Raw genomic sequence first — 23,890 nt, forward strand, 5'->3', positions numbered from 1 at the left:
CCTCCCTCATTTCCCTTGGTTTTTGGGGCTGGAGGACCCTTCATGTGTGATTGCACCCCCTTTTACCCCCTTTTCTCCCTTCTTCTCCTCTCCTTCTCTGATAAATATGTGAGTGAAGTGAGTGTTCTTCGTGGGTAGATCCTTCGATTACCGGCCCCGATATAGAGCGATCCCTCCCCCTAAGGGTTGTTACCATGTCAGTACACAGGTAGCAATCCAAACCTCTAATTACAGACGTCATTCTGTCCGTCTATTCATTACCAAGCCACTTTAAAGGATCATTACACTGCTTGAAAGGAATCAACGTTGATTCATCAGTCCATCTCCCCTAAGCCAAGGGATACATCTTCGCAGGTATAATCACTGCATTTTCTTTATTTATTGTTTTATCGTATATTTCATAGAGGCAATGTAGTCCATAACACCGTAGTGTAGTCTGCAATATCCCATCCCCGCAATAAGAGAGAGAGAATACTTGTCATTATGTAGCATCTATTACGAGAAAGACCGGCTTCGGCCGGACGAGGTGGGTGCCTAACACCTTCCCACACTCGTAACCTGACCCCTTATCCGAAATCTCTGGTTAGACTACATGGAGTCACGAAGCCCGCATCTGTCCCCAACAGGTGCGGGCTGCACTTAATGGGTCCTAGGCCCTTACCCTGGGTGGCGATTTCTTCTTACTCAAATCTATTATGCATGGTCCCAATCCCCTAATATTGTTCTTGAACATTAACAATATTATCTATATTCGTACACCCGTATGTCACTAAGGCTGAGGCACCTTCGGATCCTACGGAGGACCGCGGTACTTACAACCCACTAAAAAAAAAAAAAAGCCTAGATCAATTGAACCTGCAACAAACCTAAGGGCGTCAAAATCAAACTGAAACTGAACTGAGCCGTTTACATCGAAACCCCGAAACCTTTTATTAAATGGTTCGTTTGTGGTTTTAAAAGTTAGGACCATTTAGTTAAACGGTTTAAATTGAATTGAACCGTTTAAACCGAAACAAATATTAGTAATATGTAATGGCAATAATTAACCAATAGTGCCTTAATATAATAAGTTGTTGCTAAATTTGAAAACAATGAGAGTAAAAAATGGATTGTAAGAAGTGTATATGTGAAATTTGTAATAAAATAATTGGGTTGAATTCATTCAAATACACTAGTATAATAGTATTTTTACCAAAAAAAAGTATAATAGTATTCAATGTTTCTATAAATATTTTGGCTTTTCTATAGATTAGAATCATATCCTTTTCAATGTGGCTTGTTGTGTATATCCAACAAGCATTAAATTCGGTGTAAGACAGACAAATTAACCATTTAGGAACCAAGCATCTAAAAGACTAAAACTGTGACCAAAGCCATTTAGGACCGATAAATCGAAAAGCGTTTAAAAACTAAGAAACAAAACCATTTAGTAAATGGTTTTGGGTTCGATAAGTGAAACCGTTTAATAAACAGTTTGGGTCTGGTTTCACCTAAAAATCCTTGCACCAAACTGAACCGTTTAACACCCTTAAACAAAGCTATTAGTAAAACATGAATCCCACAATCAAATTAGAATCATTAATCAAGCAATCAAAAAGGGAGGAAAGAGAAAAAGAATTCATAAAACATAATCTAGAAAAGTAGCAGAAAGAGGATAGGCTGTTCAAAGCGTTAACCAAAGGGTTCTTCTCTAAGTGTTCATCCCACTCCTCTTGGCTGTCGCAGCAGACTAGCACGTTGACTCAGAAAAAATGTCTCTTTCCTTTGTTTGTATTGTCATAAGTAAATAAAAGCTTGCTTCCGCTCTCTCCTACCATCTCTTCCCCTGCAAACCTATTCACTGCAAACTGAGATAGAATCACTTTAAAAAAAGAAAAAAAACCACCCCTGCAACCCAAAACCCATCTAGCTCCCCTGTAAATCTCTCTCTCCCCCTCTAAACCTATTCTCTACAAACCCAGAGAGAATTGATTTACAAAATATATATACATATATATAAGGAACCGAAGATCATACTTTTTTTTTTGTTTGGTAAACAGCCACTGGAGAAAGAATAGCTTTGAGATCCGTGATCTGGATCTGTTTAGGGACCATTTCTGGATCCGGTCCCAACTGCTCCGTGCCACAGACGATCACTTTGACACTTGCAATTGAAGAAAAAGAAGAAGAAGCTATGTTGAAGAATCATTTTACCTCTTGGAATCGGGAGGCTCTCCATGCTTTAAGATCATCACCTGTCCCATGACAAAATTCATGGAAGATTTCGAAGAATCATCAGAGCTCAAACAGAGAGAAACAATCAATTTACAAAATAAAAACATACAAAAATAAGGACCACCCCTGCAACCCAAAACCCATCTCCTTGAAGCACTCCCCAATTCTCTCTGTTTTGATTTTTTTTCTTTCTCAAAACCCTCTTTTTTCCTCAATTATCTCCCTTGAAATTCTTTTTTTTTAATTTTTTAATTTTTTAAGAAAACTGAAGAAGAAGAAGCCATTCTGTATTGTCTCCTCCCACCTCCGCCCTCCCTGTGTATTGTGGGTGGGAAGATGAAGTTTTTTTTTATAATGAAAGGGGGGATGGAGTTTTTTGCATTTCTGTTCGGTTCCAAGATCCCAGAGATTCAAGGGTCTTCAATTCGATTAATTTTTACATGATCTTTTGATCCCTGAAGTCTTAACAAGAAAGGAAAGAAGTTTTGGTTCTAAGCCATCTCATCAGATTTGGGTCATCTTCATCATCGGCATAAATCATCTTCTTCTTTTCAATTGTTGGAGTTTCGTTTTTTATACCTTTATGGACAAAACGAAAACTCTGCTGAACGAAGAAACCTGTGAACGGAGAAGAAGAAGAAGTCGGAGAAACCTGAAGCATTCCCTGCAACAAAGAAGAAACCTATGAACGAAGAAGAAAAATAGAAAACAGAAGAAACCTGCTCTCACGGTGAGCAAGTTTATGGGTTTTTTTTATTCGATGGATACGATTAAAAGGTCAAAAAAATAAACGGTTTAAATTAAGACGCTGCGTTTTGTGTTGCGTTTAAAGAAAATAACTGCAGCACCGCTACCACCCACTCTTTTTTTTTTTATTGATTTATTTATTTGATTTAATATTTTTGGTATTTTCTATCTAAGATTTTTTCTGATAGGATGTTTTTATCAAGGATTCATTGTCGGATAAAAAAGTTAGATTGGAAAAATCAACTAGACCATTTAGGCACTGTTAAATAACGTTACTAGTGTTTCTATGCTGTTTTTGATCTAAAACGTATTTTTGTGTTACTGTTTCTAGAATAACGTTACTGACTTCCTGAAAGGTGTTTGATAAACTTGTTCCAGAAACGTATCCAAAACACTATTAATACTAAAAGGTGTTTGATAAAACCTATTTCTACAACAGTTTTGTAATGGTTACTATAAATTACAGAAATACCATTAATATTATATTATAATTCATAAAAAGTCAATGATGTTAAGATATTAAAAATTATTAAAAATCCATAAAAAGTATATATTAAAAAAAAAAGACAGAGATGCACTAATAAGTTACTATAAATTATGGAAGTGTCTCATTCATTTTTGCATCTTCAAAACCAGAGAAGCAATAAAAATCATTCAAACCATCAACAAAAAAAGAAAGGAAAAAAAAAAAAAAACCACAGAGAAGCAGACATTGTATGATGCTCATGATTGTCTTCTATGAACAGTTGAATAAAAAGGGTCTTGGTGGATTCGAACCACCTTCCCCTTGGAACATGCTTAAGACATCCTCATGTTCCAAGTACTCTACCAATTTGAGCAAAAGATCCAACAAGTAAAGTTTGAAATTTACAAGTAACCATGAGACCATGCTACAAACCATGCTTCAATGATAATATCCAATGGGGACCTTGCCACAACACTTCCTAATATTCTCACATGTATTGAACAAAACAAGAGATCATGCTGTAACAAAACAAGTAAAAATTATTGAAGAGGAAGATCAAAATCAATTGTTTCTTCATTAGATAACAAGTTACTGAGAAAGTTTATATGTAATATATACTTTCAAAAGCAGAAGAATCTTATAACTGAGAAGGTTTCAACCCCTGAAGACAAACCACTATCGCTAGTTGCAAAAAATTGAAGAAATTGCAAGACGAAAGCAGACAAATAAGTAGACATCAGAAAAATAGCACCAAAAGAGAATAAGAAGTAGAAAGGAAAGTGAACCTGGAAAGAAGAGAGAAAACCAGAGTCCATTATCAACTTCTCCATTATTAAGACTCCATTAACATCCTTTCAGCTCTAAAATATGAACACAAATATAAATAAAAAAAAATACACCAATTTGCTGAAAACATTATCAACTTCTCGAATTTAGCAGAGGAAAGGAGTTAGAGGGGAAAAATTAACAATCTAACGAAATAAACGAGGAAGCAATCATAAGCCTCAAAATTTCAAGAACGAAAATACGATCGAAAAAAAATTTCTGCAAGAAAAGAGAATTACAGAGTATTCGCATGTTGAATATCCGCTACAAGTGCTTTTAGGCCCTTTATATTTTTTTTATTCTGTCAAAAATCAATTTTACGGTATAGACGCTTATGACCTCCCCGGTAATGATTCCTCTGGCATTACGACCTTTACCACAACGACTTTCGCATGGCCGCATTATTCTCTGCAACTATATCCCATCCAACAACAAACCCACCTCTACAAGGGAAAAGGGGAAAAATCCACACACAAAAAAAAAAAAAAACACCACCCTATCTCCAATTTAAAATCGAGAAACCACTAGAAAACCTAAAAAATCTCTGCCTTAGCTTATCTACTCTCTTTTCTACCGAAACTCAAACCCAAAAATTTACCAAACAGAAGAAAATTAATGACGACGTTGGTAGAAAACCTCAAATTTCTCTCTCTTTCTCTCAAATTCTAAAATCAAAACTAATCTCATGCATTCCGCCATTATTGTAGGGGTTACTGAACCAAGGACCATGAACGAGAGAGAGATAGAGAAAGGTTTTGTACCTGGACGGTGGAGGGACATCAGCAGCAATTGTCGAGCTCTCTCGGTGATGACGATGCGAGAGATGAGCGAGAGAAAGAGATACGGTTAAGGAGACATGAGCGAAAGTTGTCAAAAGAGTTTAGGGCTTTATTTCTTCAAAACATGGGTAACAGTTTTTAGGTTTTTGGTCCAAAAAATGTAAAAACAACAAATTATTGTTATTACAAAAATATTTTTAAATTCATAAATTGTTATAAACTTTTATTTTTGTTATAAAAAACAAGTGAAACAAAACTGATTTCTCAAATATGTTTTTTATGCTAATTGTGTGTTGGAAACGTTAATAGCACAGAAACAACAGAAAAATAACGTTGTCAAACGATACTTTGGAAAGTTTATGCATTTTGATCGAGTCTTTTAACCTTGATGGCCCATTTAAATACCTTTCTTTTTTTTGGTAAAGTATTTAAATACTTTTACAAATATAAAATAGGGAAGTAGCTTTGGATAAAATCCTCCGCAGTGCCAGTGGCGGTGAGCTATGAGGAAATGACACATGGCATCTAAACGATCCAACGGTTGAGAGTTTGAAACCCAGATTTCAAACTCCCGTGGATCCCACCACTGTGAAACCCACGACGAAATAAATAACCTCCCCATTGTCTCGTCAGCGTACATATCACTCAATTCAGAGGTCCACATCCCCACGACGAAATAATCTCCCCTCTCTCGTCAGCCTTTTGTTATCTCAATTCAGAGTATCCAAATCTCTTCGGATCAAATATCTGAGATTTTGCTTCAGCTTGATGGAAGCTGACACCGAAATCCCGTCTTCTTCTTCATCTGGATGGAAATACGATGTATTTTTGAGTTATGAAAGAGAAGAAACAGAGAACATTAATTTCGCAAGTAAGCTCTGCGCTTTCCTGGAGAAGACCAACCTCAAAACATTGAAGGACGATGAGCCCATGAAAGCAGGAGAGCATATCTCTCCGATGCTCATGCAAAGAATCAAAGAATCAAGATGCGCAATTATCATATTCTCTAGGAACTATGCTTCTTCAATAGGATGCCTAGAAGAGCTTACCTTGACAATGGAATGCAGAAAAAAGCTTGGCCAAAAGGTATTTCCTGTTTTCCTAATGGGTGTCAAACCATCGGAAGTACGGCATCAGAAGGGAAGCTTTGAAGAGCCTTTTCGCTTCTACCAAGAGCACTTTGAGCCAGAAGTGGTGGAAGGGTGGAGATCAGCACTGAGAGCAGCAGGTGAAATCAGTGGATGGAACATGAATGACTTACCTCACGGGTAATTACTTCCTTCTTTAGACATCTTTGAAGAAGATATCATTGGGATAGTAAAAAGGCCGGGATGGCTTTTGGTTTCCTTAATGGATCATGGAGTAGAAATTTTGATTTTGATTTTGATTTCTAAATTGGGTCCATATTGTTTGTACTAAATCAGATGTTTTATCGTTGTAGCAAATTACATATATTCTGATGTATATTGTCTAGGACATGTATGCTTTTTGTTGTATATATCCCACTATCTTAATTTCAGCTTTGCATTTCTTCGAATCTTTTGGGTTAATTTTTTGCTGTTTTTTTTTTAATTTTTTTTTATATCCTTTTAATTCTAATTTTGGATTCTTAAATCGCAGCGATGAAGAAAAGTTGATTGCGAAGATGGTGAAAGAAGTCTCGAATTTGCTACTGGACGACGGTCTCGTTGCTGAGAGATGGGAGCAATTCTGGCAAGGTGTGAATTTCTCTCTCTCTCTCTCTCTCTCTCTCTCTCTCTCTCTCTATATAGAAATATACTCTTGGCCGACAGAAGCGTCTTTCGATAAGCCTTTTTAATTTTTTATGTCTTAATATACATCATATTTCAATTTTTTTTTTTATATTATATTTATTGGTGTTTCCTTCTCCCACGAGTTAAAAAACTTTAGACATTTTGATTCATGTTGTCTTTATGTAATTTATGAGAATGGACCTAAAGCATATGTCAATGTTGGAGTTAGGTGTGTCTTATATTTTGTGGATTTACATTACTGTTATTGGGTCTGTACTTATAATTAATGGGATTGGGTTTTGGGTCTATAGCATATTTGGGGGTAAAATTGTAATTTTGTGGGAAGTAAGAAATTTTATTTTTTTTGGTTCTCTATATATTGTCTTTGCGAGAACACTCTACACATAAGCTCGAAAAGATCACATTGGTGAGATGGAGAGTAATGTACAATTTTTCAAGTTTAACAAAAAATCTCTAATTCTCTCGGGTGAATGTAAACATTCATGTTGAACCACGTTAAAAGTGTGAAAAACAAGTTTTCAATACATGACGTGGTTTGTGCACAGAAGAGTGCATAGTATCAATGACGGTCGTACAAGAGGCTTGTACAACATTTTAAAATAAAAAATATATAAGTAATCGTTGCTAAAAGGTAATCATATTCGAAAATAGACGAATCTGAATCCGATAAAGGTATATCATACTATCATACTATCATACTATCAATTTTTTTTTATACAAATACTATCATAATATCATATCATATTATCATATAAAAGCACGTTGTGACAAATCTTTCAGTTATCTATTCTACCTTTCATTCTTATCTAAAATTCCATTATTCAATTCTTAATCTTTATGTCATTCTTTTTTATAATTTCATAATCTTAGGTACCTTTAGTATTAATTATTATTTTTTAATTAGTGTCAAATCATAATTTGCAGACCAAAATCTTTAATAATCCAATAACAAGCAGAATTTGAAGAACAAAATCTTTAGTGATCCAACTACAGGCAAAATTTGAAAACCAAAATCTTTAGTGATCCAATATCATACTATTATTATATTATTATATTATTGGTTATTTTTTCATTTAACTATTTTATCCCTTCTTATTTATTTAAACATCACATGTTATTAATTTTTCTTTTAGAGAAAATTACATTGTCACCCCCTAAGGTTTATACTAAATACAATACAGCCCTCTGTATTTTCAAAATATACATCCAGCACTTTGAAGTGGACAGTGTCAAATATAAAATTTAAATGACAATTTTACCCTTCAATTAAAATAACTCTATTCTAAGTTTTTATTTTTCTAATATAAAAAAGTGGGACCACCACTATTGCTTCCTCTTCTTCTTTCTTCTTCTTCTTAACCACCACCCCACCACCGCTTCCACTGCGCCACCACCGCTGCAAACCTTCATCCCACTTCTTGAAAATGGTTCAGAGGCTCACTCTAAGTACATGTGATCGACAATTTCAATCAATCTCTGCATGCACTAGAAGAGAAAGGATGGTGCTTTGCAGACTCGCCCGACTTGGGTCATTAACGAGGCATTGACGAAAGTCGAGGAGATTTTGGAAACAGACGAGCTCGATTTTGGGCTTGAACTCAAGCTCCGTCTCTCTGCCTTATCTCAACTTCTTTGATGTCTTCAAGCTTCCAAAAGCACGATTTCGAGCTGTTCTGTATGGACTGAATAGGGGTGATTTCAAGCTTACTCATCTGCCGAGATCTTATGCCGGCGGTGATTTCTGATGGACCCTGATTGATGCCCCTCCACTGGAATTTTGTACCTATGTTGCTGAAAGTTCTTCCATCTTTGTTGCCATGACTGAATTCTTTGTGCTCTGTTTCAACTCCATGAACTTTCCTGGAGCTATCCGTCAGCCTCTTTCAATGGTTTTCAAATTCTTCTCTCCTTTTTCAAACCGAAGTGCTTCTATTTGGATGTCATGTGATAGAAATGCATTCAAAACATTGAAGTCAGCAACATTAAATGATAAAAACAAAATGAAGAGTAAAAAGGTACAGCTTATCTCATTTTGTTTTTCACACACATTGGTCTTATGTGTCGGCAATACAATGTATAAAGTATTGTAAAAGTAATACATGGTGAAGACTTAGCTTACCATCAACAATACCGGACATTGGGTCAGCCGCAACACTAATATTCAGTGCAGTTTGAATGTTAAATCAAGAAGAAGAAAATGGAGAAGAAGAAATGGGTGTGGTCGGCACAGCCCTTCACCGTCCTCATTTTTTCATATTGGAAACTTGGATGTGGCTATCGATTCAAACGGAGAAACCAAGGATTGGTTTTCTCTCATCCATTACTCTTTCCCTTCAACTATAAATATGGGTAGGGGGTGGCGTTCAAGACATAGAACAGAGAACCAAGAACGGGATTTGTTTGAGTTAAAATAAAATCACAAGCGTACGGGTCGAACACGAGGAGATATACGCCACTTTATTTAACTAACTTAAAAGTAATACAATGTGAACCAAATTAAAGTGTTAAATTAAACTACTTAAACTAACGAAAATCAATGCATCCTAACTCATAAGCATCTAACAAAATTAAGGGTTTAAATCGACGTCCTAACACATGAGCATCTAACCTATCAAACTAAAGTGAATTGAAAGGAATAAAATACAGCCACACATACTAACCATATAAAAAGAAATAAGGGAATAAAAATGCATCCATAAACCACAACCATATAAAATTAAAATAAAAGAAATAGAGGGGGAAGAAGAAGAAGATAGAAAGAGATAGAGGAGATGGAGAATGAGATTGAGAGTTTAGATAGTAAAACCTGGATGTGCTTGCATGAATGTAATTGAAAAGCTTGAATAATTGCATAAACTTACCATGGCCTCCTCTTCTAAATCTTCAAGTCTTGTCATCAACTTAAGAACTTAGACTAAAAGGCTTAAAACCTAAACTAGAATTAAGAAATTACAACCCAATTGAAGACTTAAATTGAAATTAAAGCATAAACTAAACCTATTATAACCATTAACTAAAAATCATAAAAGCAAACTAGAACTTAGAAAAAGTCAAAAATCACAAATTAGAAGGAGAAGAAGAGAAGAAATTTCATTAAATGAATGAGCAATTTTTACAAGAAAGGTAGGGGGTATTTATAGGTGGAAGAGAGGAGAAGAGAGAAGATGGAAGTGTAGGAGAAATATTCCCTAAGAAAAGAGAATATTCTCTTCTCTTTCCTCTTTTACAATACCTTGAATCATAAGAAAATAAAAAAAAGAAAGAAGAAGAAGAGAAGATTGTTTACGTAGCCTTCTATTTCAGAAAAATAAATTTCCAATTCTAACAAGTCTTCCTTTTCTTTGTAGATATCTTCTCAAGCAATAAAATCAAAGCATCTTTGATTTTTCAACCTTCCATAGATGAGAAAATATAAATCTATCCCAAGTAGAATTCGAAGTGCTCTTGAGAAGTTGGAGGAGAGAGAGAGTAAGGGTGATGACTAGGATTCCTTCAAGAATAAATAAAATACCCATTCTGTCCTTCGTGGATCATGGAGTGCTTATATAGGTCTCACCATTGTGTTCCTTGCGAAAAATCACCCAAAATAGACCCAAATTTCATCCAATTCGGAGTTGGGGAGCCCAAGATATCTCAAGTTGAAGTTGGATTGTCCAGAGCCTTCCAAATAGAATCTTTCGGGTACAGTAAAGTAACTTCTGATAATTCATTAAGGCCCCTTAAATCCGAACTTCCGCTTCACTTTGTCCCCGTCTGACTGTCAATAATTATAAATAACCCCTACAGACCATTTTCACGCGTCGTTACGGAAACGGCCATAACTTCTCCGTTTCATCTCGGAATTAAGTGCCGTTTGAACCATTGCGAAGCTGACTCGATGGGCTATGCATCCATTTACACTTCTAAAAAGCTTAAATCTCCTTAGCATCATCTCCTCCATTTTCACAATAATTCACCTAAACCCTGAAAAGCACAAGAAAGCACCTAGTAACTCTGTCCAATGTGGTAAAATGTATGTTTTATGCCCTAAGATTTCACACATAAATGTGCTCATCAGGATTCTCAGAGAGATTTGAGTGTGTTCTTGTGTTTGGGTTTGGGTTACACTGGTAGGGTACTCCGGGTATTATCTCTGTGTATAATTCCTTTGGGGAATTTGTGAGAGTTATATTGTGAGTGAGTTTCCTTATTAAGTGGGTCCCACATACAGTATTGTGAGTGAGGGGTGTGTGTTGTAATTTTCCCTATACTAGTGAAGTGAATTCCGTGTTATTGCCCCGTGGACGTAGGCTATCGTGCCGAACCACTTAAATCCTGTGTCTTTGCATCTTTTACTTTTCCGTGAATCTTTGTTACACACTTCTGCTTCTTACAGTGCCGATCAGTGCAGGAGAAATTTCCGCCACAATTGGTATCAAAGCCTAAGGTTGAGAAGCCTTGTTAGCACTTGATCGACATCGGTATAGGTATTCGGATTTGCGGTATGGCATCGTCAAAGTTTGAGGTACCAAAATTCAACGGATCAAATTATCCGTTGTGGAGGCTGAAAATCCAAGCTGTGTTGGTGAAAGACGGGTGTGTTGTTGCCCTTAACGAAAAAGACAAGAAGCTGACAGAAATGGCAGATGCTGATTTCACAGCGAAAGATCAGACAGCAATGGCAGACTTACTTCTTGCCTTAGATGATTCCGTACTTTTTAATGTCTCTGATCAAACCACTGTCAAAGGTTTGTGGGACAAGTTGAAGAATCTCTACGATGGGAAATCAATGTCGAACAAAATTTTTCTTCGTTGACAGTTGTACAGCCTGAAGATGAAGGAAGACGCATCTTTTCAAGAACACTTAAATGGCTTCAATACCCTATTGAGCAGATTGACCGCTATTGGAGTGAAAATCGATGATGACGAAAAGGTAACACTTCTTCTATGTTCTATGCCGGATTCATGGGATTCTTTGATCATAAATCTCAGTACTGGAGCTGATCTTGATATGGAGTCGGTCGTGGCTACGTTGTTTATGGAAGAGTCTCGCAGAAAAACTCTTGAGCTCTTCTGGCAATGCAATATGGTCAGAGGGAGATCCACAGACAGAAGTTTCAGTGGGAGTCGATCGTCAAGATCCAAATCGAAATGGCCTTACTATTTGTGTTACATAGATTGGCTCGGGTGTCCACCATTGCTATCGAGTATCCCACTGGGCATGCCAAAAGTGTTGTGCCAAAAAATCCTTCGGCCAGAGAGGGGTAGTCGGAATGAGAATAGGACACCCTGTTACGTCACAGTGATCTAGGGTTTCTACTCGTGCCCCGATATGCCGAGGACTTCTCAAAGATAACAGAGTAAAGAGACTTGGAAATGGACTATAATTGCACTTCAAGTCACTCATAGTGAACAATCTACAGTGCAAAACATAAGGGTGCATAAAGCAAAAGAAATAAAAACCTCAGGTTCACACCATCGTGGAAAAGGAAAGAAAACAGTAAAGGAAAGTAAAGATAAGTAAATGCAGGTTTTGATATGTGTTTGATTGATCCTCTTTCTTGCTCCTCCTGCTTATTTTATACGGTAAAGATAACCATGAGGAACGGTCTCCTTATTCGTCGGCCACTATCCCTGCCATGTTCGGATTAGCATATCATCCAAGTCTTAATTGCTAAAAGAAAAACTGTCATTGATGTTAACCGACTGCCTCTTGGCCGATGAAACCAACCTTGACCGGAAGGCGCAATGGTGCTTCGATCAATCCGTTTGGTCGAGTCACCCCATGGCTAAGTACCTCTATTCGGCCGTGAAGGAGTAGAGTGAAATCTGGGTGTAAATAGTTAGAGGGAGTGCAATTTGAGGTGCACTTGGACGAGTTCAATAGAATATTGATGGAGTTGTCAGTTTTTTATGTTAAGATTGAGGAGGAGAACAAAGCACTTCTCCTGTTGGTGTCATCCCGCGGGTATTGCCATTATTCTTCTTGACGAACGTTGCATAGCGCTCTCGGGCTTCTTTTGGTCTCCTCGGATCTCGCCCACCCCATTCTCTATTGGGAACTTCATCTTCAGGTGGATGGGTGATACGACTTCCTTAAGGGCCATTAGGATGGTAGCCCCAGGAGGCCGTTAAAGGATGCCACAAACTTTACAACCATGAATTTCACCATGATTGTGATCTGCCGAGAATACCCTCCAAAGGTGACGGGCAACTCCATTGTTCCTCTGATGAAGGCGGTAGAGCCCGAGAACCCGTGGAGATAGGTGAGCTCCGGCTTGAGTTGGTCGTCGCCGAACTCGAATTGCTTGTAAGCTTCTAGTGAGAGTATGTCCACGGACGCCCCAGTTTCTACCAATATCCTGTGCATAGGTCAATTGGCTATCTCTACCTATACCACTAGGGCATCCTCATATGGCAAGTTCAGTCCTTCCAGGTCTGCGTTTGAGAAGGAGATTATCGTTGGCTACCTTGCTTGGCTTCTCTACTACGCCCACGAGCCTAGCATGGGCTTTGGCCTTCCTCGTAGACTCTTGCCCCAGTCCTCATAGTATGGTAAGGATGGGGGTTCCTTTGGTACCACTCGGTTTCCCCATCTTTCCTCTCTTCCTGGCGGTCTCTCTCCCTATCTCAGTCTGTTCTTCTTTGTTCGCGTCGCGGCTCCTCTCTTTTTCGGTTACGACCTTTGCCTCCTTGGCCCGAACGGCCATCACGTCCTTCGTTCACATACTTGTTCAAGCTCCCTGCCTTCACAAGTTGCTCTATCTCCCTCTTTAGTTGGATGCAGTCTTTTATGTCATGCCCAATATCCTTGTGGAAGAGACGGTACTTATTGGGGTTGTGCTTCTCAGGCCCCGCTAGCATGGGTTGTAGCCAATGGAGTAAGCCACGGTCTTGGATCTGCATGAGTATCTGAGACTTTGTAGTATTCAGGGGTGTGAACTCGAGGCTGCTTGCTAGGTCACGCCTTTGGGTGGCGGTTTATCCTTTATGACTGGCGGTCGCCTTACTCCCATTGGTACTTGGTCCTCGATCTTATGCTCTCTCTACGATCATCCGGCGCCGATCTCTTATTGTCCTAAGGCTTGGCCTCGATCACTTTCTTCCGAGCCTACAGTATCTCGGCAATATTTGCGTATTTATTGCACTGCTCTAGAAGCTCCTTCATTATCTTGGTCTTATGTCGTGCTAGGTCTTTGATCAAGTCTAGGTCTCTGATGCCCCCAGCCAAGGCTGCATGCTAGGTCTAGTCGTCTAGGTCTAGTCATCTAGGTCTCATACCTCCAAAGACTCCTTCGTGAACCTGGTGATGTACTCCCTGAGGGACTCCCCAGGGTTTGTTACCACGTTTAACAAATTGACCGTGGTCTTCATCTTGACACTGCTCTGGAAGCGGGTGGCAATTTACTTGCAGAATTCCGTGAACGAACCTATCGATCTAGGCCGGAGCCTTGAGACCCAAGAAGTGGCTACACCCTTGAGGGATGCGGGGAATGCTTGGCAAGAGACCACGTTCGATCCCCTGTACAAAGTTATCATCCCATTGAAGTAGTTGATATGGTCATTAGGATCCGCTGCACTACTATAGAGTTCAAAGGTGGGTAGCCTGAACCGGGAGGGGAGTGTGGCTACCATGATCTCTGCTGAAAATGGGTGTTGTCCTGGTACTGAGTGTGTTTCACCCTTTGTCTGCTTCTTTAGCCCTTCCAGCTTCTCGTCCAAATCTTGAAGTCTTTTGTCTAACTCCTCTTCTCGTGACTGTTCGTCACGCTTGGCAGGACGTTCGCTGCGACCTCACTCTCGACCTCTCCTTGAAGTCCCCTCTCTCCATGAGTTTTGACGTGATGGTGAGTAGTCACGACGCGATGAACCTTAGCGCAAACGCGAGTGACTTTCTTCTTGGTAGCTCTGACTCTGCCTTGATGTGTAACTGACTTCCTTCAAGTCGCCCTGGGAATACTTACCTTCTAATCAAATCATCTGGACTAGGTACTACCGACCTGTGCGTCGGTTACACCCCACGTCTTGACCGAACTGGTAGGTCCGCCATTCTCCTGGGATGATGCGAAATATCTCCTTGCTGGTGAGTGGGAGTTGCACGCCTTGAGAGTCTCTCTGATCTTTCACCCCTAGGAGGTGACCTCCTAGGGTTTGGCACTTGTCGAGGGATGGGCTTTGTCCTTGGTGGTGGTAACACCCTATGGCTATGGTACGTCGCCCGCTGCCTCAAGTAGTCTTGAAAGAGTCTTTGGTCATTGAGGATTTTTCATTACAAGTCATTGATCTGACCCACCATTGCTGGCGCATTATGGTCAAGTACTGGCTCTACGGCTACTTCGTTGTTGAGGTCGACTACCTCAACATGGTCGTTCTTTGGGTTCTCCCTCTCCTGGGAGTCATAGTTATTGGCTCTGCGACGAGAGCTCTGTGGTGGAGGTGACCCATTCCACTCCCTCGCAACGTTGGTGGAGGGAGTGATTTTCTTACCTCGTGGTGCCATTGAGTATTTGAGGAATCAAGCTAGTAGATACGTTGGCTAGCATCATTCCCATAGATGGCGCCAATCTGTTGCGTCAAGAAATTGCTTGGTGGTCCCTTCGAGTGCCGCAACTTGCAAAAGGACCTGGGTAACAAGGGAGAACCAGTGTGGTTTTGGCCTAAGATTCTCTGATGCCTAAGTTAGATCTCTCTGAGCAAATAGATGAATAGTTAGAATTCAAGATGGGCTAATGGGATAGATTACCATGGCATTTATAATGGAGTATGACAGTGTGGAGAGTCCTAGTTGGTAACGAGTAGTCCTCGTAGTAGATAGAGTTCTTAGTCGGTAGGATTCATATCTTGGTTGGTTGCTCCCTTATGGTAGATAGAGTCCCATTAGGGAAGATGTTCTCGGTAGATAGACATGCATGCGTCTTGGCATATTAGATAAGGTTCCTGGTGCATAAGTCCATCTGGAATTATACCTCTGGTAGGTGGTACCTTCAACTGATGAGGTGATGTATATCTCGTCGATGATGCTAGTAGATTGCGTGTAGTCCTGGGTCTTGGACCTTGGACATCCTTGTTGGTTCTTTACCTTCCGGGCCAATCAAGTGAGATGTAAGGTGGCCGGGCTGGGGATGGTCCTCTTACTTGGACCAGGACACGTGGCGGCTCATGATTGGTTGGTATAATTCTGGGTTTTTCACCACACAAGAAAAAAATTAATCATGTCGTTACCACAACACTGTTCCCCTTACTTCCGACTCCCACAACATCCTGTGTTTTCACCATCTCACCTCCTACCTTGATTTTCACCAATTAAAAATAAAAGATCTCGACTTTGTTGAAACCGGAATCGTCGAACTCTCCACTGTTTCCTCTGCAAGTTTTCAGCTGGTTGTTGATTGGCAGAAGACAACCTAAACTCGACTTTAACTCCTTCCCTAGGGCACTTGAATGATAAGTTTTCTTTTTTCCAATCCCCTTTTTTTCCATTATATCCCCTTAACTTTATTTTTAAGTTGCCCTCAATTTAACCTTCCTAAATCACTCCTCCTCTGTTCCTACTTAGTTTGTCCTTTTTGTTTCCAAAAATACCCTCATCTTTCTCTCTCATTTCCTTTTCTCTTTTAATTTTAATTAGTTTCCAAGTTTAACCCTCCTCCACCAACTAGTTCTCTTTGAATCCAATACCCCAACGAGTCCTAAACAATGGGCCAAAATACTTCAACAAAATGAAGAAACCATAAGAGCCCTTCGAGCAAACCATGAATTGTAGAAGGCTGAGTTAAAAATCCATGCCTTTCAAGCAAACCATGAATTGTTGAAGCCTAAGTTAAAACTCTATGATTAGAATTCAATCCAGGCAATGCCATTGGCCGATGAACATCAAGAAATCGTGATTGTTGGTCGCTTAGTTGATCCATTTTATAGAAGTTGAACGTGGACTGATAATTAGCGTCGATCACACGATTTTGGGTCTATTGTCCTATAAAACTCTTGGGCAAGTTTTTCTGAACTCCAGGGGAATCGATGCAGGAGAATCTTGGACCGGGCTTACCCAACTGCTGCACTACCTTTGATAGACCCAAACCTAGTTGCGTATCCAGACAGAGATGAATCGGGTTCAGTTTGAGTGTTTGGATCTAGTAGGATTTTAGGAAGTTTATTTTAGGGAAAGTATTATGTAAGCGTCATAGGAGAAGAGGGGATCTGAGAAGAATCAGAGTTGCAGGGGAGGAGTAGAAAGGGAAGCGAAAAAATCTCATAAGAAGAAGAAGAGGGGGGAGGGGGCAAGAGTGCACATGAAAACAAACTCAAACTTCAAGTCATTCTTCATTATCTCCCTCAATCGTTGGTACACATCTATTTATAAAAAATAAAGAAAAGCACTATGTCTCATTCTTTGGTTGAGACCGAGTATCGCCCTATGGCCACTACTACATGTGAGCTGATCTGGCTTCACACCCTGCTTCAGGATCTGTGTATCTCTATCCCTCTCCCTATGTGGCTATACTGTGATAACCACTCTGCCCTCTATATTGCGGCCAATCCCGTTTACCATGAGTGCACCAAGCATATTGAGATTGATTGTCATATTATCCGTGAGCACATTCAGTTTGGTTGCCTCACCATAGCTCATGTTCCTTTGTGCATACAACTAGCTGACATTTTTACAAAGCCCTTGGGTCATGACACTTTTCATTCTATACTTTCCATGTTGGGTGTTCATGACATCCATACTCCAATTTGAGGGGGAGTATTAGTTGGTCCTAATGGAATGCGTCCCTTCGCGCACAAGTCTTCCATGTTTTTTTCATATTTAACACATGTGATGTAGAATCCCTTTTGTATAGAAACTCTATATCACATGCGGATTTAGTTTCCACTTTCATCTCTTTCCTATTCTATCGGATTGTATCCTTTGTATGTATATTCTTCATTGGACATTAATAAAATTACAGCCGAGAATTCAAGGCTGATCTAGCTTTCTTTACAGTAAGGATTTGCATGTTTGATGGGATTGTGTGGACTTTGAATGGGGTGAGACATGTGTTAAATTAGTAAGAATTTGATTTCAATGGGAACATTGGATTCGAGAGGTTTCAAATGCTCAAATGAAGGTGGAGTTCTCAAAGGTTCAAGAGGGTCATGGTTGTGATGCAAGGATGAATGATTGATAGTCTGTGTAGACTTATAGGGAATGTTAAAACAGATGGAGCTTCTATTGGAACTTAGGCAAGAGGTACAGGTGGTCAACAAAGATTGCTAGTGTTCCAGGTGATGAACAAGTACAATTCTGGAAAGAAGCAGGTGTTTTCATTTCAGATTTGGTGAGTGGCAGTGATCTCTCAGAGTGGGCTACAACAATAGGAAAGGTGGAGCCACGTCATATTGTGTGGCGATGGCGAGCTGCACAGGACACCCTGGGTTGGGGTTTGGGCCATTTTAGTTCGGGTATGGAGGACAGGCAAGGATACCTCGCACGAGGGTGTGGGCCATGCCGATTGGGTATGGCGGACAGGCAAAGACAATGTTCAGAGATTGCAGAATCAACAACACCAACAAATTTCTTTAGGGTGGCTTGTAGAATTCAAGCTAAGATGGAGATTGTTGGGGTTAGGTGTGTCTTGACCCACATAATTATTATTGGTCCTTACTCATAATTGGGTCTGGTTTTGGATCCATTACACGTATAGGGTAGAATTGTAACTATATGTTGATTAGGGTTTTTTGGGTTCACTATATGGTCTCGGTGGAAAGACCCTAGACACAAGCTAGGGAAGATCACATTAGTGAGGTGAAGACTGATGTAGAGAATTTTTAAGGTTTAGTAGAAAATCTATGGCTCCCTCGGGTTGATGTAAACATTCATGAAGAACCACATTAAATTCCTTGTGTTGTGTGTGATTGCTTACTTGGTTTCTTCATTGTGATTATGTATTCGTCCCCAACAATCAATTGCCTGCCTAAAGAGAATATAAAATTACAATGACGAGAGGATTCTAAAAAAAGGTTGGATCCATGAAACTATGGGCCACAATATGAGTACAAGTAATATATTTGCTACATTTATGCTAACGGGCCATACCCATTATTCGCATGATGTGTACTCTTAACAATTAAGATCCCAAAAGTTATTTTGCTTGAAAAGTCCCAAGGGTAAATCAAAACTCAAATGTTCATTTTGGACTTTCAGATCAACCATTTACTACTACACTAAAACCAATTGGTAGTAGTGGGGGTGCAACTTTATTTCTTTATGCCGGGAGAGAAATTAATCCCTGAGTGGCAATGAGACGCTGACCTTCTAGGCCCAACAATCCTCCTTAGTGCTTGTAAATGACTCGAACCTGCGACTTTGACTTTGATTCCAAATGTTGGTCTTTCAAATCAAGCGCTTACTGCTACACTAAAACTGATTAGTAATAGTGAGGGCGCAACTTTATTTCTTTATGCAATGTGCAATGTGAGTGATTAAACCCTAAGTCTTGAGGAGACGGTGACCTTCTAGGCCCAACAGTTTGGTGGTTTGATGCTTATGATCTAACATGTGAAAGCGTAGGTAGAATTATGTCAACTGATTGAGTGAGTCTGTAGCACATATTGTGTCACACCCGCAACCCACCCCCTAGGAGGATTCGGCTAGTGACCCAGATACCCACGGTATCCAACCACCTCCCAGATCTCAGAAGTAATAAATACGACTCACAAACCGCACATCCATAAAAGAAAATGATTAAAGCGGGAAACTAAAAGATTATCCATGTGGAAATCAAATATTTATATATCTCAATCTTTGTTTCTATAATTTGTCTCATAGTGTACTTTGTTTACATAACCTCCTTAAGGCTTTATATAACATATACAATAGAAAACCTATCTATTCGAAAGTAAGTATCCAAAACACCAAAAGGGAGAGGAAAATGTTCAATTTGTCAGGTCAATCACAAGGAATCATGCCCCTCGGGCTCCATCTCCACATAGACATAGTTAGTATCATCTTCTGGTACAACATCATCCTCCTGCATAGGGATATCTCCACCTGCCAGATCATCTAAAAAGAAAGATTCCACAGGGGTGAGCGCCACCAAGCCCAATGAGTGATTAATAAACCATGCATGCAGATGCAACATAATGATCCTATATGCATGAGATCAGATTTTCTTCTCTAGTCCACCTAACATCGAAACAAAGTCACTAGCTAAGTAAGTACTACTACAATCCCCAATACATGTATCCCTAGTGAGGGCTTCTAACCCTTTCTTGCGATATATCCATTGAGTTGTCGGAGAAGACTAGTCGGCTCTAGCATCCCTTCCCAAGGTCAGCCCGACCAACCCTCCAAGTTACCACTATGCTACCACTAGTCCTATTGGCTGACGGAACAACCGACATCACCTATCCTAATGACCTGATGAGTCTACTGAACGTCCAATGCCCCTTTAGGACATTGACCTCACACAATTGTGGTATCCAACCCCTTAACCCCTGTTGACAAGGGTTCGTAGTATGGGTTGTATTATTCCCTAGCCACATGCAATATTGTATGACATAGTATGAATTGTACACTGCTCCTGCATCCCATACTATGGCACACCGTACCCTTCATTTCCAAGCCAGCTACGACATCTAATCTAACAATATAAATAGCATGCATTTCAACATAAAGCAATATCTCGACAGTTTTTCATTCAAAGTTCTATATCAACAACAAGAACAAAAGAAAGTGATGTAACATATTTAACCATAATATCATAGCATAAAAGAAGTGTTACACCTACATGAATGGCATATTCCCACTCACCTTGACTAATTCCAGTTTGTTCTTTTAATTGTTGGTTCCCGGTTGGACATCGATTTGTCTTGTCACACACGGTGTAATAACCTATGTTAATTGGATCATTAGTATATGTTAAATAAGGTTTGAATAAGTTTAGAGTCCTAGGGTTCCCTTAGTGTTAGGTTTGAACCAAGTCCAGACCCAAAACAGGGCAGACAGCAACACTGGCCCATTGGACTGGCCCTTCCGAATTGGCTATAGTGGATCATCCAAACATGGTAGTTACAGCAAAAGTGAGGGATTTTGGGGTTGAGGGGTGGGGGGTTCATGTGGATCTACTCCAATGGTCTTAGGGAATGGGTATGGGAGTCTTTGACTGATAAATTTCTAAAATGACTCTAAGGTTCAACTCTGCCCCTTTGCACTGGACCTTCCAAATGAGCCAGAGTGAATCATCCAGACATAGGAATAGTAGCAAGGCTATAAGAATTAAAGGAATCTTATGTGGTTTAGTCTCAGTGTCCCTTAGGGACATTGCTTAAGGTCATATGGTGCTTGGATAAAATTTAGGTTTTAAAAACCAACTCTAGACGATTGCACTGGACCTTCCAGATGGTCCAAAGTGGATTGTCCAGAGATTGTACTGCCCGAAAATCAAATGGTTTATGGGGGTTTTTTCTTGGATTCACCCAATGGACTCTAGGGATGGTGTTTAATACCAGAATTCATGTTCATATAATCCTTTTTAGGTCTAGGAAATGGGTAATTTGGTGAATTGACGATGGGGTCATCCATGCATGGGGGTTTGGGTTTTAATTTCCGCAATTCAATCAAACACATGCATGAATGATGATAGAAGGGGTTTAATTCTTAGTCATCTCAATATCAGAACCAAATTCTAGGCCTAGGAAGTATAAAAAAAAAGATCAAAGATGGGATTTGGGCAGGCATGCATGGAATTGGGTTTCTAGCTTATAAAACCATGATCTAAACTCATTAAATAGCATGGTAGGTAGTCATTTCCATGGCCGCAATTGCTGTCCTTGATAACTTCAGGTTTAGGAAGAATAAAAAAGGGGAACAAAAGGGTTTGGGCATGCATGCAAGGGGGTTTAGTTCCTAAGCACTTGAATATTGTAATTGTATATATAGAAGCATGGTAAACAAAGATCTCATGGTAGAATTCTGAGACATATGTAATTTCAGAGGTTAGAGAGGAGTAGAAGATGGGAAATTCGTGTATGATGGGGCCTTACCACAGGAACTGAAGGAATTCAAGAAGTGATCAAGCTTCCTTCTTCCTCCCTTCTTTCTCTTCCTTTCTCTCCTTTTCCTCAACGTTTTGAATAGTATCTAATTCTAAGTCTTAGGTTGTTTATATAGATAGTGGTCCTAGGTTCTGTTTGGCTAAGGACAAACCTATGGAAAAATACATTTTTCTCTAGTTTTCGCATACACAGGATGATAAGCGGGCCTTGCTTGGTCCCATTGTCGGGGGATTATTTCTACTAAGCATTGGGAACCTGGTGAGTGGATTCCCGAAGCGAGACACTGCGCCTCACACTCTAGGAGTGAAAAACACTTAGTACTACTACTCTGGACCATTGCACTGGACCATCCAGATCGTCCAGAGTGGATCATCCTGAGACAAATGGAAACAGGGGTTTTTGTTTGGATTGAGGTGAAATTTCAGCTCACTTAGAGGCAGAATTGGACAATGGTTTCTTTTAACAAAATTAAGCTCTATGAGTCTAGTTTCTAACAAAATTGGAATAAAAGAAAATGAGGCTCGGATGATGGAGTTATATCATTTTTAATTGACAGGGATTAATCTAATAGAATAAAAGAATTTGATTTTTGACAGCAATTTGAAGTGAAATTTTAGCTCATTTAGAAACAGAATTGGACAATTGTTCCTTCTAATAAAATGAATCTCCAAGCGTATAGTTTCTAAAAAAATTGGAATCAAAGCAAATGAAGTTTGAAAATGAAGTTTAAATGATGAAGTTACATCATTTTAATTAAATAGGAGTTAATCTGCCAGAGTAGCAGAATTTGATTTTTGAGTTGGGATTTAACATGCATGTATGGAATTGAGTTCTCATCATCAAATAAAACGTGCAAGCTGATGTTTGGTATGCAAATGCTTTAATTGAAGTATTCAAGGTGTTGAAGGTCAACATTAGTTTAATCTAGAAATAGGATTAGGTCCTATGGTTGGGTTTAAGCATGCATGATGATAAATGGTTCATTTCTAGTTATCCTAACATCTGAAATAAATTCTGTGTCTAGGAAAGAGTAAAAGAAAGAAATCAGATGTGAAATTCGGGGCACGCATGTATCGTATTGGCCTTTCCCAGTTGTATCTACGTGGACAAATTTAACATGCATGACCAAGGATGGTTTAATTCAGCGTAAAACAGAATTGTGCATGATGCTAGGTCAAGGTAAAGGAGGTAGAAGGAGAGCTAGAGTAGGTTTAGAAATCTTACTTATGCCAGAACACTGTCGAATCACCCGGATTGCTAATGCCTTTCCGTATTGACCTTCCCTACATGTTTCATAGGCCTAATGTATCATGTATTCAGGTAGGGCCTTAGAAATCAAGGGATAATGGCTACCTTAGGCTGTACATTTGGTGGTGAATTGTATAGTTGCAAGGAGTTGGTGTTTGCCTTCTTTACAGTATGTTGGTCCGCACCAACGGGCTTACATCCTTTTTCTCAATTACTCGGTCAATGTCCCACAAGGTACTTATAGTTATGACCTCGGGTTTCGAACCTTCAACCCAAAAATCAAATTAGCTCGGATTTTTGGGCACACGTATAACACATTGCACCAAGTAAAGGGAAAAATAATGCTACCTGATAGAGTGGCCCGCAAGGATCCTGTGCCTAGACATAAAAGTGCACAAAAATACCGCACTACCCCATGGAAAGGCAAAAATCCTGCCCAGGGCAATGCTTGCGTGTGCTCTCCCATTGGCCAGCATGTGCGTGCAAGCTCTAGAGGACCAAACAACAATCTCTTTTCGTAACTTTCATCAATACAAATCACATGTCACATGGTGCATTGACAATGTGCAATAATTAAGCAGAGAGTAGGCTCGTAATTGTAGCCGCACATGGTATTTCTACCTAACGGGAAGAGGGTCCCAAATAACGGTCTTATATTTGATTCTCCCTTTCCAAGCCCATCCAGGTTAGCCCTATGCTCAAGGCCTAACAGACAATCCCATCCATGAATCTATACCCCCCATTTCTCAAGGACCCATCCCTGCAATGTGGTTCTTGATGGCATGGATTCGATTATGGCTCAGATCCACATCCAGTTGGAC

The 23,890-nt window shown here is 39.5% G+C and overlaps 1 protein-coding gene across 1 annotated transcript; it reads left to right on the forward strand.

Moving 5' to 3' along the window:
• Positions 1 to 5,799: 5,799 nt before the first annotated feature.
• On the forward strand, positions 5,800 to 8,561 carry LOC122663341 (disease resistance protein RPV1-like). The gene is made up of 3 exons (XM_043859018.1): positions 5,800 to 6,299; positions 6,652 to 6,749; positions 8,497 to 8,561. The coding sequence occupies exons 1-3, from the start codon at positions 5,800 to 5,802 to the stop codon at positions 8,559 to 8,561; spliced, it is 663 nt and encodes a 220-aa protein (XP_043714953.1).
• The last annotated feature ends 15,329 nt before the right edge of the window (positions 8,562 to 23,890 follow it).

The sequence above is a fragment of the Telopea speciosissima genome, chromosome 5 (assembly GCF_018873765.1).
Source record: "Telopea speciosissima isolate NSW1024214 ecotype Mountain lineage chromosome 5, Tspe_v1, whole genome shotgun sequence".
NCBI lineage: Eukaryota > Viridiplantae > Streptophyta > Magnoliopsida > Proteales > Proteaceae > Telopea > Telopea speciosissima.

Bases quoted from the DNA above. Each gene is read 5' to 3' on its own strand.
- LOC122663341 (XM_043859018.1), top strand. From the start codon at position 5,800: ATGGAAGCTGACACCGAAATCCCGTCTTCTTCTTCATCTGGATGGAAA. The intron at 6,300-6,651 runs GTAATTACTTCC...CTTAAATCGCAG, and splicing joins ATGAATGACTTACCTCACGG to CGATGAAGAAAAGTTGATTG. The intron at 6,750-8,496 runs GTGTGAATTTCT...TGGACTGAATAG, and splicing joins ATGGGAGCAATTCTGGCAAG to GGGTGATTTCAAGCTTACTC.